This window comes from Sciurus carolinensis, chromosome 19, assembly GCF_902686445.1.
Source record: "Sciurus carolinensis chromosome 19, mSciCar1.2, whole genome shotgun sequence".
In the NCBI taxonomy this organism is placed as follows: Eukaryota; Metazoa; Chordata; class Mammalia; order Rodentia; family Sciuridae; genus Sciurus; species Sciurus carolinensis.
In genome coordinates, this window is record NC_062231.1 from 21,538,937 (window position 1) to 21,551,164 (window position 12,228).

The following is a 12,228-nucleotide window of genomic DNA, read 5'->3' on the forward strand; positions in this document are numbered from 1 at the left end:
GCAACGGTGGTGTAACTTCTGTGTCACCGATATGCTAGAGGAGGAGGGACAAAGGAATCAAGGCAGGCACAACAGCCAAGCGCCATGCCAGGGACCCATCTGCCAGGTTTCTCAGGCCCAGCGGGGCTGGCAAGGCTGGTGCGAGGAGTTATCTTCGGAAGGCAGGCAAATTTTATTTGGCGCTGTTCTCCATGCATGGCGGCAGATAACGTCGGCGAAAAGGCAAGTGTTGTGAGCACCTTTCATCTCGAGGGCAAGATCCCTGAGAAGACACATCAGGGCACAAGACAGGGACCCCGGGATCTAGAAGGCCCTCTGTCACCGTAACTCCAGGTGGTTGCCTCTCCAGAGCAGGGAATCGCAAACCCAACTGCTAGGAAAAGTTGTGTGCCAGGATCCCTGGTTTACAGAAAATTCCACCTCTTTGTCATCACCTGAAAAAGCTGGCTTTTCAGAAACTTCCACCTCTTTGTCACCACCTGAAAAAGCTGGCTTTTCACTTAAAAGAAAAATCACGAAAGTGAAAATGACTCGATTCAATCAGCAGCTTAAATAACTTTGAGCAACAACCACCACTGAGCTGATAAGTCTATTCAACCAAGAAGAAAGAGAACAGGTTGCCCAACTTCCTAAATAAACTCAGGTTGTCGCCACCTGACATAGAAGAAGAAATTATTATGCCGGTAAGAAAAATGAAACCCAAACAGTTAAAAATACACGGCGATTACGTGCGTCTCACCAAATAAATAATTTTCCTTCAGTCTGATTTTTTTTTCTAGTTGTTAGTTAACTTTGGCATCTTTCGCTTTTCAACCAAACACAAGATCAGCTACCAGCAGTTCAGAAAGTGCAAAGAACAAATATCGAGTCTGTCGTCTGGTATGTACAGAAAGATGAATGATTAGAGAGAAGGGCAGATTGATTTCAAACAATATCTGTCGGCAGGTCTTGTGAAGAACTTTCTAGAATCCTGTCCCCTGACCCTCACACACCAGCTGCCTCAGGGCTATCAGAGTCTAGAATGCTGAACGTCACGTCATAAAAATATTCAAAGCTTTTGCTACAACTACTCTGATCATTTGAACATGCAATGGTGTTGATTGAAACCCATTCTTAAATAATTATCAAGCTGTTAATATTTATTTCCTGTACCCCAGAGAGAGGGGAGGCAGAGGTATTCCAATTGGGCAGAACGCAATTTTCTTTCAAAATGCCTGTCCAATGAAACCCTTGACTGAATTTCACATCAATACCCTAACAGGGTGTCCGAGACTGGCGTAGCCGTCGCCACGTGCTAGAGGCTTTGCATTTCTATTACGTCGGGGTCAATGCCGATGATCTGATTGGAATAGGAGCAGCTGTTCGTAGAACGTCTTTGGGGTGAGCGAGATCTGTCACGCTGCACTCCGAGAGGAGCTAAATTTGGAGGAGTGTGCATTTTGAAAATGTTCATGGTACCACATTAAATAGCTCCCGAAAAGGACCAATGACAAAGGATTAACACAAGCCCCAAATCAAAAATTCAGAGAAAGCCACAGAGCTTTAAAAATAAATAAATAAATAAATCAGGAGTAGGAATAACAAATTGTTTCCTGTGTGGGGTTTACAGCTTTGATAGGAAGAAGAAACACAAGTTCCTCTAGAAGTGTGTTCACACTCACCTCCATCCCCAAACACATCAGGCTAATTTCTTCCTTTCTGCTCCAACAACATCCTTCCCCCCACCCCATCCTGACTTTGCACACCCAGCATCACCCAGAGAATGCTAATTACGGAGCAAGCTGAGGGTTCTGCAGGTGCTTATTCTGCACCGTGCCTAGAAAAACAGCTTGGCTGAAAACCGCCAGCGTATGATTTTAGTACCAAGAAGTTCTATGGGGTTACGAGGGCTAGACAGGAACCGCAGGCTTACCATAAAAAGTCAACTGCCCCCTGGCTACGTTTTTGCCTCTGGAATTCTCGGCCACACACTCATAGACACCAGCATCCTCCTGCTGGAAATTGGGAATTTCGAGAATTCCGTTGGACTTGTGTCTTCTGGCTTTCCTTGCTATGGGCTTTCCATCAGCTCTTCGCCAGGCAATCGTTGGTACCGGGCTGGTGGCAAGAATAAAAAGGAGAGAATTAAATTAGAATCTATCTGCACACCCTTGCCTTCTTGGCTTAGAAACATGCGAGCTCATTGGAGTGTTTCTTCACACCTCATTCATTGTATTAGCATTAATACAATATATATCTCTGGTATTATTTACCTGGTGTTTTCTTAAAATCAAATAAGAGTTCTTAATCATAAGGTGATCTATATCCCATGTACGAGTATCATTCAAATCAAAAGAGATTTTTAAGTGTTTCTTATATTTGTTCTAATCCATCTTTTTCTGAAGCATAAATATTGGAGTAAAAATGTTCACGTGATTTGAAATGGAATTAAGATGATTGCAAATCCCTACACATTCCTCCTGCTGAGATGAGGTCTATGGCCCCAACCTTTGAACCTATTACTTTGATAGTTACAAAAAAGCACAAGGGATGTTGGGCCAATTTCCAGACTTGGGCATTAAGAAACTGGCAGTTTGTGCTTTCAGACTCTTGGAAGCCTGTGTGGTGCTCGGGATTGAACCCAGGGCCTCGTGCACGCGAGGCAAGCGCTCTACCAACTGAGCTATATCTGCAGCCCTGAGCCTGAGACTTTGAGACCACCTTGCAGAGCAACCCCAATGGAAGTTCCCCTGTTGACCGTCTCAGTGAGCTCAGCCTTCCAACATCCTCACCAAGACACCAGAAACAGGAGTGAGACTCTCCTGAGCTCTCAACACCAGCTTCTCTGCCAGCTTAAAGACCACACAGAGCGAAAGAATCACCCAGCCACGCCCTGCCTCTATGCTGGGCCCACCCAGCGGGAGATAATCAGAAACTGGTTGTTCCTTGTTAGTTGGTTACACAGAAACAGACGACAGAATATATTCTTATATATATTCTTATATCTCAACAGATTTATATTCTTATATCTCACACCCAGCAAGGAAAGTACCCTGTTTTCAGAAACACCCAAATAATAGTAGAAATAATTAAACTCATAAAATCTGGGGGATACAACCCGACTACTGACCCAGAGGAATGGATCACTCAAAGCACCCTGTTCTGGTGAAGGTGGTTGTTCTCCATATCATCGTGTCTATATGGACAGCCTTACCAATTGAATGCATTCCATTTGGAAGGTGGCTTGGGGGAACTTTAATTAAAATAGTGAGATAAAGCAAGCAGCCATCTGCGAGGTCTTTATGTACTCTCAAGACATCTATCAGGCTGCTGCCATAGCTATTTAGAACGCAGCCTAAATTGGAAGGAGGGTATTGTTGAGTCTGCAAACCAATGGTTTAGCAAGCTAACCACAGCTTTGAAGATTGCGGCTTCCTAGCAGGGGATATCATTATTTACTTATTTATTTTTCACAAAAACACTCACAGAGAAGTAATTAGACTAAAGACTTGCTAATCTTCGCTGGGAAACCTGAGATGGTATTTAAAAAATTAAAGCCATCAACTCCACTCTATTTGTTTTAAAAGAATTTAAGTTCATTAGACAGACACTGGCTTACAGGGTGGAAAGGGCTCTCTGGAAAGCGTATCAGGGGTGGCGTCGTATTCAAAGAGAGCCGCACGTCATCTGTGCCTTTAAAAATAACTGTATTTGTGCTCTTAAGTGGGTGATGATGGTGTATTTCAACAGCTAGACGGGCAGACCCAAACATCTCCCGGTAGACAGAGGAGCCCAATTTATGTCTTTTGTTTTTATTCTAAGAGACATTCAAGCAATGTGAATCGACTTTAATTCATAGCCCCTTTGGAAGCGCGAACGCGAATTCTGCTTTCCTCACGGAAGACAATGCTAGGTGTCACCTTTCCGAAGTCACCACACAGATGATCCAGTGACCTGCTCTGACCTTTCCTCCAAGTCACTTCACATACACACTTGAAAATAAAAAAAAAAAATTAAAAAATAAAAAATAAAAAGTAAAAAAATAAATGCAACCATGTTATACTGTGTGCAACCTGCTTGTATTCCCTGAGCGATAAATCATGGGTATTTTCCATGTCTTACGTGTGGCTCAACCTCACGTTAAATGTCTGCGTGGGTTCCAGTGCTACAGCCTTTATCGTAATTCATTTTGTAGGGCAAGTCTTGGGACACACAAAAAAAAAATGATCATCATGTTGCATTATACCAAAATAAAGACACCACTGTGGTTGATGTTGCCATGATTTGAAAACATAAGGAAACCAAAATAACCCTTCCATTAGAACCGGAAATACAATGAAATAAAAAATTAGGGATATTTTCTATGGTTGATGGAGAACACAAAAATCATTAAAAAAAAAAGACTACAAGCAGATGCAAGAACCGGGCACTGGTTAGTGTTTATGCCTCAGTGAATATTAGGCACAGGAAAAAAAGAAAGAAAGAATTAGTAAAGAATGGCCAGAAAGATGGGGTGCACATGGATCATTAAAATCCAGAGAAGATCGAAAAATCCTCACTTCAGATGATGATGTATACTGTGGGTGCCAAAAGGTTGCTGCTGGTTACTGGCATGTAGAGATCCCGGATGATCTACATTTTATTTTCTTTATGCCTCTGGCAGGTGGGAAAAGCTCACCGGTTCCCAAGTAGGCTCTTTTTTAACGAGTAATCCAGACTAAATAAAGGCGTGAGTAATTTTTGCACAACTCTGTAAAACAGAGACCCTTTTAGAAAATACCAGATCTTCTCTCTCTCTAGCCGGACCAGACAGGAATCCACGGTAGAGTGAAGACACTGGCAATTTTAAAAGAAATTCAAGACAAGTTTGATGTATCTTCTGTAAACTGGGGCCAGTACAAAAGTCCATATTTTTCCAAATTGTTGGCTTGCCTGTATCTCAAATGAAGGCCATTGTTTTCCTGTCGTTCTGGGGCAGATAGCGTGCACATTACAGGTCAGAAAAAGAGAACAAAATTCATTTTCAGAATTGCCCATTCTCCTCTTCTTTGTGACCACATCAACTGTGGCAGCTTAATCCTCTGTCCATTACCTGTCCTCTCTCTCTGTGAGGCCAGAATCCAAGATGCACGTGCAGAACGGCAGAGAAAGGCTTTTCAGTCACCTGAGAAACCATCCCGGTGAACAGCCCAAGGAAAATTCTACACCTGCCCAAGCAGAAGGGAGGATTAAAAGTAGAACTTACTTTCCCAAAGCAAAGCATTCCAGCTTGACCGTGGCTCCTTTGGCGGTGGGAACCGTTTCTGGGAATTGCACTTCAATTTTGGGCTCATATTCGCCCATCACCCCTGCGAATAAACAAAAGAGCAAAGTCTCAGAGACCTTTAAAAAATGTACTCAAGCGTTTTTCTGATAACCCAGGCTATTACTATACATCATCATGTGCACAATTAGGTCCTTCATTTGAAGCAGGTCCTGTCTCTAACAGCCATGAAATTGTGGCTCTTCTCCCAGTTACTGCTAGAGAAAAATTGGTACCCCAGAGCCACACCATCTGCCTGGGATTATATTCTGTATGCGTACAACTTCGCTTCTCAAAAATACTTTTTGAAGGTAGTCACGGGAGAAAAAAAAAAAAAAAAGGAGTGATAAAGTCTTAGTCACCAGGAAAATCACCTTTTTTTTTGGAATCACACCGTGGGAAAAAAATAAAATATTTAAAGGTACTTTAAAAAAATTACGTGCAGAGCTGGGGTTGTGGCTCAGTGGTAGAGCGCTTGCCTGGCACGTGTGAGGTTCGATCCTCAGCACCACATAAAGATAATAAATAAATAAATAAATATATTTTTAAAAAATTACTTGCAGGCTACACAAGAAAACAACTTTTCTGAGGCTTCATTCTGTGGTCCCAATTTTTTACTTTCACTTCCAAGGTGCATCTGAATTAATCATTCATTAGTGAGCGCATGGTAGCATCCAAAGCTTCTGTTCTTATTATATTCTGAATCAATTAAAGAAATAAGAAGCACCTAGAGATAAAAACGTGTACTGCCCGTGGCCGACCATGAAAATCTTCTCTCCCACTTTCGCACATGCTCAGTGATGATTTCCTATCAGTAACTTCTGGGCCCTGTCTACGGTCACTTTCCTTGTCTGGATACACCGGTTCCTGTTCAATTTCGGGTCATTTTCTTTGATTTCTGATTCAACGGTGGCAATCAAACACTTGCCATTATCTAGTTGACTGCTCAATGTCAGGACTCCCCATTTCATTTCTCCTGGCTGCTTCCCAGAGCCACAGGGAAAAGAGACGAAAGGATCCGGAAGAAAAGGTTAAGAATAAGGACCGAGCGGACAGAGGTGCGTGAACAAAGAGATGATTTTGCGCATCTCACAGATCTTTTCCATTTGCCATTTCAGAGACTCAGAGACAGCCAGAGGATCTATTCAATGTGTGAAAAAAAAAAAAAAATCAACCGTAGTGTTAGATATGTATGATGTAGCTAGGCTGGCTGTAAGGTATGATGGTATCAAAAGCACAAACTCAAGTATAGGTTCTTATTTTTTTAATGTTTGCTTTTCTCCTCCAGAAATGACAGGGAGTATTGAATTCAGAGGGACTCTGACATTATTTCACTGGGTGATTTTCATCTGGTTTTTATGGATGTGCACCTTTTTTTTTTTTTTTTTTTTTGGTACCAGGAATTGAACTCAGGGGCACTTGACCCCTGAGCCACATCCCCAGCCCCTCTTTTGTGTTTTATTTAGAGACAGGGTCTCTCTGTGTTGCTTAGGGCCTCGCTCTTGCCGAGGCTGGCTTTGAACTCATGATCCTCCTGCCTCAGCCTCCCAAGTCGCTGGGATGACAGGCATGCGCCACTGTGCCTGGCTGGATGTGCACTTTTGAAAGAGGAGATCCGCAGATCAGAAAGCAGTTAAGCAACACCTGTCCCTCCTCCAAAGGGTGAAATCACAGTTCAGAAGGACTCCCCTCTTCTGCAAATGCCTCAATGGGGTTAAACCAGCCAGTAACTAGTGCTCAAGGTGGACACTCAAGCCCTGACCCCTGTCTCCATCTTTCACTCTGGTCTCTCATCACTGCAGTAAATGACACTATGAAACTCAACCCCGCCCACTCTGGGCTTGATTGACATGTTCCCGCTCACAACCTTTCCTCCACTCTCGCCCGCCTCTGCCTCCTGAGCCGGCTGGTGCCTGAGTCTGAGTTCGCACCTAAGTTTTGCTTTTGCACAAAGCTGGCCTGGAGATGGTGCGGCGCCTGCTAACACCAGGGTTCTCACGCAGCTGCCGAACTTGCTAACACACAGCCTGTACCGTTGAATCATCATCCCATAAATATCAGGGGGGTGACTCTGAGCGCAGAGAGCACGTTAGCACCTCTTAGCGCGGCGCAGGTGGCTACACACCCTGCGAGCGATGCTAATTAAAAGAAGGCACTGCATGCAGAGCAAGAGATCTTCTGTCCTCCCGGGGCCTGCAGACACTCCCCGCTGCCCTGCCTCGCGGTTTTGGGAGAAGATGAGACGCGGAGGTTTAAAGGCAAGGGACAAGGATGTCTCAGACGCAATGGGGCCCTTCCCCCGCTTACCAATTTCTAGATAAATTGTGTTCAATACAGTTGTAAGAATGATACCAAGGAACAAATCTACCGCATGCAACCTCGGTGAACTAAGACATCACTGGAAATGTAGGCTTCAACGTCCTGGGCCCCTGAACTGCTATTTCCCCACCCTAAGATCCTACCTAGGAAGGTCCAGACTGGAAGTCTGCTCTCCCGGGACGGGATACTGTCCCCTTTTCCCACTGCCTTCTCCCCTCCCGACGTCCCCATCTCTGTAGCCTGCAGGGGTCTCCCAGGACCTGTGCACACGATTGCTTTGCTGCTCCTGAGGTTCTGGGGGTAGCTGGTTTGGGGCTGGGGTGTCCTGAAGCTGGAGACTGTCTCAGCATCTGTTGTCCCGTGACCTTCTCTCTGTGGGTCTTCCTGAGAACACTGGTCATACTGGACTGTGGGCCCATCCTACACCACTAAAATCTCAAAACGTGTTCTGACTCATTCCTCACTGTTTCCATGACATTTTCTTTAAATGACTTCTTTTATTTTTGAGATGTAGTTTTACATACACAGAATTCACTCATGTTGACGAGGGTAATTTAATAAATTTTAGCTTTTTCACGGAGGCAGTGAAAAGTGAACGTGATTCACTTTTGGAATATTTCTATCACCCCAATAAGACCCCGTAAGCCCACTTACAGGAAATCCCGTTGCCAGTCCCAGCCCTGGCTGACCTCTGTGCAGTCTCTGCATTTGCCTATCTGGACATTCCACATAAATTGAATCACACAGTATGTGGTCTTCCGTGTCTGGCTTCAAGGTCATCAGTCTTGCAGCAAGGACCAGACATCTGTTCCTCTTTACTGCAGAAGAGGACTCTACTCTACAGAGGTCTACATGTTATTTATCTGTTTGCTGGTTGCATTAGTTTCCAAGGGATGCCAAAACAGTACCCAAAACCCAGGCGGCTTAGAGCAAAAGAAATTCACTGCCTCGCAGTCTGGAGGCTAGAAGTTGCTGGCACCTGCCTGTCATCCCAGCGGCTCGGGAGGCTGAGGCAGGAGGATCGCGAGTTCAGAGCCAGCCTCAGCAACTTAGCAAGACCCTAGGCAACTTAGCAGGACCTGTCTCTAAATACACTATTAAAAAAAGGAAGGGCTGGGGATGTGGGTCAGTGGTAAAGTGCTCCTGCGTTCAATCCTCAGTAAAAAAAAAAGAAAAGGAAAAGAAGAACATGCTGGGAGGACTGTGTTCTGAGACTCCGCTTCTACCCATCTGACGGTAGCTGCCAATCTGCAGCGTTCCCTGGCTTACAGCATGTGGCCCTAAGCTCTGCTCTGTTGTCACAGACGCTGATCACATTGATACTACAGGTCCATCCTACCCACTATAATCTCATCTCAACTAATTACATCTACCATGATCCTACTTCCAAATAAAGCCACCTTTTTATTCTATTTTATTTTATTTTGGTACCAGGGATTGAACTCAGGGGCGCTTAACCACTGAGCCACATCCCTAGCCATTTTTTGTATTTTATTTAGAGACAGGGTCTTGCTGAGTTGCTGAGGGCCTCGCGAGGCTGCGTCCGGCTTTGAACTTGCGATCCTCCAGCCTCAGCCTCCTGAGCCGCTGGGATGACAGGCGTGTGCCCGGTAAGACCACATTTTGAAGTCTTGCAGGTTAGAACTTCAACATATCCTCTGAGGGGTCACAGTTCCACCCATAACACTGGTGGATGAGCACGCAGGTTGCTTGCGCTTTGAGCTGTTATCCACAATGCTTCCGTGAACACTGTCACATGTCTCTGACTGACTTCGGTTTTCTCATTTTTCTTGTTTTCCCCATGAGTTTCACAGGATGACTCTACTGCTTGCGTCTCAGCTCAAAGGATGCCACCTCAGAGAAGTGTTTTCTGATCACTCTAAAACAGGCCCCTCCTGTGGTTCTCTGTTACCATCTTGTTTCCTTCATGTTTCTTATAACAATTTACAGTCCTCTCATTGGCCTGTGTGTTCAGAATCTGTCTTCCGTCTGGATGATAAAAACTGTAACATCAAGCAAATGACTCTTTTTCATACTGTATGCCTATCTTCCACGGCGGTCTCTTTGCTTAATAGGGATTCAGTAAATAACCACTGACATAAAACCTTTTACAAATTTCAGGGTACCTCTCAAACAGCATTACCGTATTCTATCATCTTTATGGCCGTTTATATACGTGGCAGCTCTTCTGTTAGACTTTTTACCTCCCCGAGGAATGGAAATCTTTTTGATTTTTTCTGTATCCTTCACAATTCCTTGCTCTGTACTACGAATATGAAAATATGAAGTGTGACCAGCAGACATGGATTGGAGCAGGGGAAGAAACAGGTATGGAGGCCATTAGACTGTGGCCCCTGATAGTTATGAAGTCAAACTCCGTTCTTTCTAGACATGGAAGTCATTTGTTAGGAGTCACTGATTTCTAGTTCAAGGTCACTCAAGATCATCTTTCACTGAAATGAACTGCGTGGGTTGTATACCTGGTCACATGGAGTGACTGCTTGGTTTATATGGCCACCCCATATTTCAGGCTGTATGAACAGGAGCCAGGGACTCAGCAGGAAGACCAGACTGATCTGTGTAGTTGGCAGTAGTTGCCACACACACCAAGATACGGAGGGGGTGGAAGGCCACGGTTTTCATTGCTGTTGAAGGATTTTTCACTGTCTATAATGACTTCCCTAGATTTAAAGTCATAAAAAAACAAGGTAGGCAATTTTCTCCCACATTTTATCAACAATTTTATTGGAATACCTGTGAACGGTTCCATTTAATTTGGTTACATCTGGCACAGGCTCTATTTTTTGTTTGACTGTTTCTTTCCCCATCTTGGCCTGCGTAAAGTTTAAAAGCGTTGCTTTTTTTTGCTTTTTACAAAAACAAGAGCCCCCTTAAAAATGGAGTGCATTTTTTAAAATTATTTTTTTTAATCTTTACAGACTGCATTTTGATTCATTGTACACAAATGGGGTGCATCTTTTTGTTTCTGTGGTTGTGCACGATGTAGATTCACACCGTTCGTGTAATCGTACCTGTACGTAGATAGGGTAAGGATGTCTGTCTGAGTCCACCATCTTTCATTTTCCCTCCCTCTCATTTCCCTCTATGTAATCTGAAGTTCCTCCATCCTTCTCTCAAGTCATTCCCTCTGTCCACCTGTACACATTTGAACTTAATTGGTCTACAGATACCCAGGGGGATTTATGGACAGGTTAGGCTAAAGGAGTAAACTGGTGGATGAAATTGTCCCAGAACACTTTTTCCAGCTTCAAACTTTTTTTTAAAGAAAGTGGGAAGATGTAAAGTTTTCACCATATCTACACAACCTAGATAAAGCAGACATAAAGAAGGCGTGGAGTATACTCTCCTTCATCCAGGAAATACAATCTCAGCCACATTCATTTTCTGCAGCGGGGGCTGGGTGATGTGTCTATAGAGACAACTCTTGTTATCAATTGTACATAAAGATAGCTGCATCAATAATTTTACTTGTAGAGCAAAAGGGTCTTAATTCCTGCACTGTCAATGTTTTCTATTCTTCAGCGGAAGAGGGTCACCCTAACAAGAATGGAAGTTGCAGAACTTGAGATTCCACGTGTCAAAGTCCTCAGAAGGCGTGGCTTAGCTCAGTGAGACGTGATAAATATTCACTTAACATGGACCATAAATCATGCCGTGTGCCTAGCAAGAGGACCTACTGCGGATGACACAGACCACATCCTGGCTCTGTGTGACCCTCCCAGGCATCTCTTTTCTATGCATTGCATGGTAATGTGGTATACACAGGCAATGATTAATTGTCTACTGAATAACAGGAAGAGTGGGTTTTCTGAGGAAGATGGTGTTACACATTCCTAGATGTCTCTTCTAAAGCAGTGGTTCCCCCATTTAAATCACCTGGAGAGTTTGAGTTTCTGCTATAAGCTGACTCTAAGAGAGACATTTCCTTTTTCTTTTTCTTTTTCTTTTTTTTTCGGGGGGGGTGGGTGCTGGGGTTTGAACCCAGGGCTTTGTGCATGCGAGGCAAGCTCTCTACCAGCTGAGCTATATCCCCAGCCCTGAGAATCTGCCTTTCTGAGAAGCCCCCAGATGGTGTTGATACTGATGATCTGAAGAACACGCTTTGAGAATCACTTTTCTAAATGTGGGCAAAAGCAAGGTGTTCCCGCTAACATGAATGAATGGTCCAACTTGAAGGATATAGAAATGACAATCCCAAAACAGTGGCCTGGGAAGAGGGAGGGAGAAAGAAGGCAAAACACTGATAACACGGATCCTTCCCCAATACGTCCTTTCCCAGTGACAGGACACTCCGGGAAGGAGACGTCCATCAAGCCTAAGATGACAGTCTCTGGGAAGAAGCCAAAACATTGATCCTTCCCCAAATAAATCCTTTCCCAGCGACAGTACAATAGACCCCTGAGGGAGAGAGAGAAGCGCTGAATGCTGAACTCCAGACCCTCCATCCTTGCCCAGGAAAAACAAATTTCAAATTCTCACGACCCGTTTCCTCAATGCCCAAACTGATATGTTCTGTTAAAATCTTCAGTGGTTAAGTCACCCCAACCCCGCCAGTGTGCACCTATACAAACTAAGTCCTCCCAGAAACTGGTTCCATTTTCTACCCA

At 44.2% G+C, this 12,228-nt stretch overlaps 1 protein-coding gene across 4 annotated transcripts in view; it reads right to left on the reverse strand.

The window, feature by feature from the left end:
- Cntn4 (contactin 4) overlaps positions 1-12,228 on the reverse strand; it is a 968,730-nt gene that overhangs the window by 179,215 nt on the left and 777,287 nt on the right. For all 4 annotated transcript variants that reach the window (XM_047534796.1, XM_047534794.1, XM_047534795.1 and 1 more), the window contains 2 exons: positions 5,225-5,327; positions 1,913-2,097 (listed from right to left, as the gene is read on the reverse strand). In XM_047534796.1, the coding sequence (XP_047390752.1) occupies positions 1,913-2,097; positions 5,225-5,327 (288 nt within the window). The remainder of the gene's footprint in view (positions 1-1,912; positions 2,098-5,224; positions 5,328-12,228) is intronic.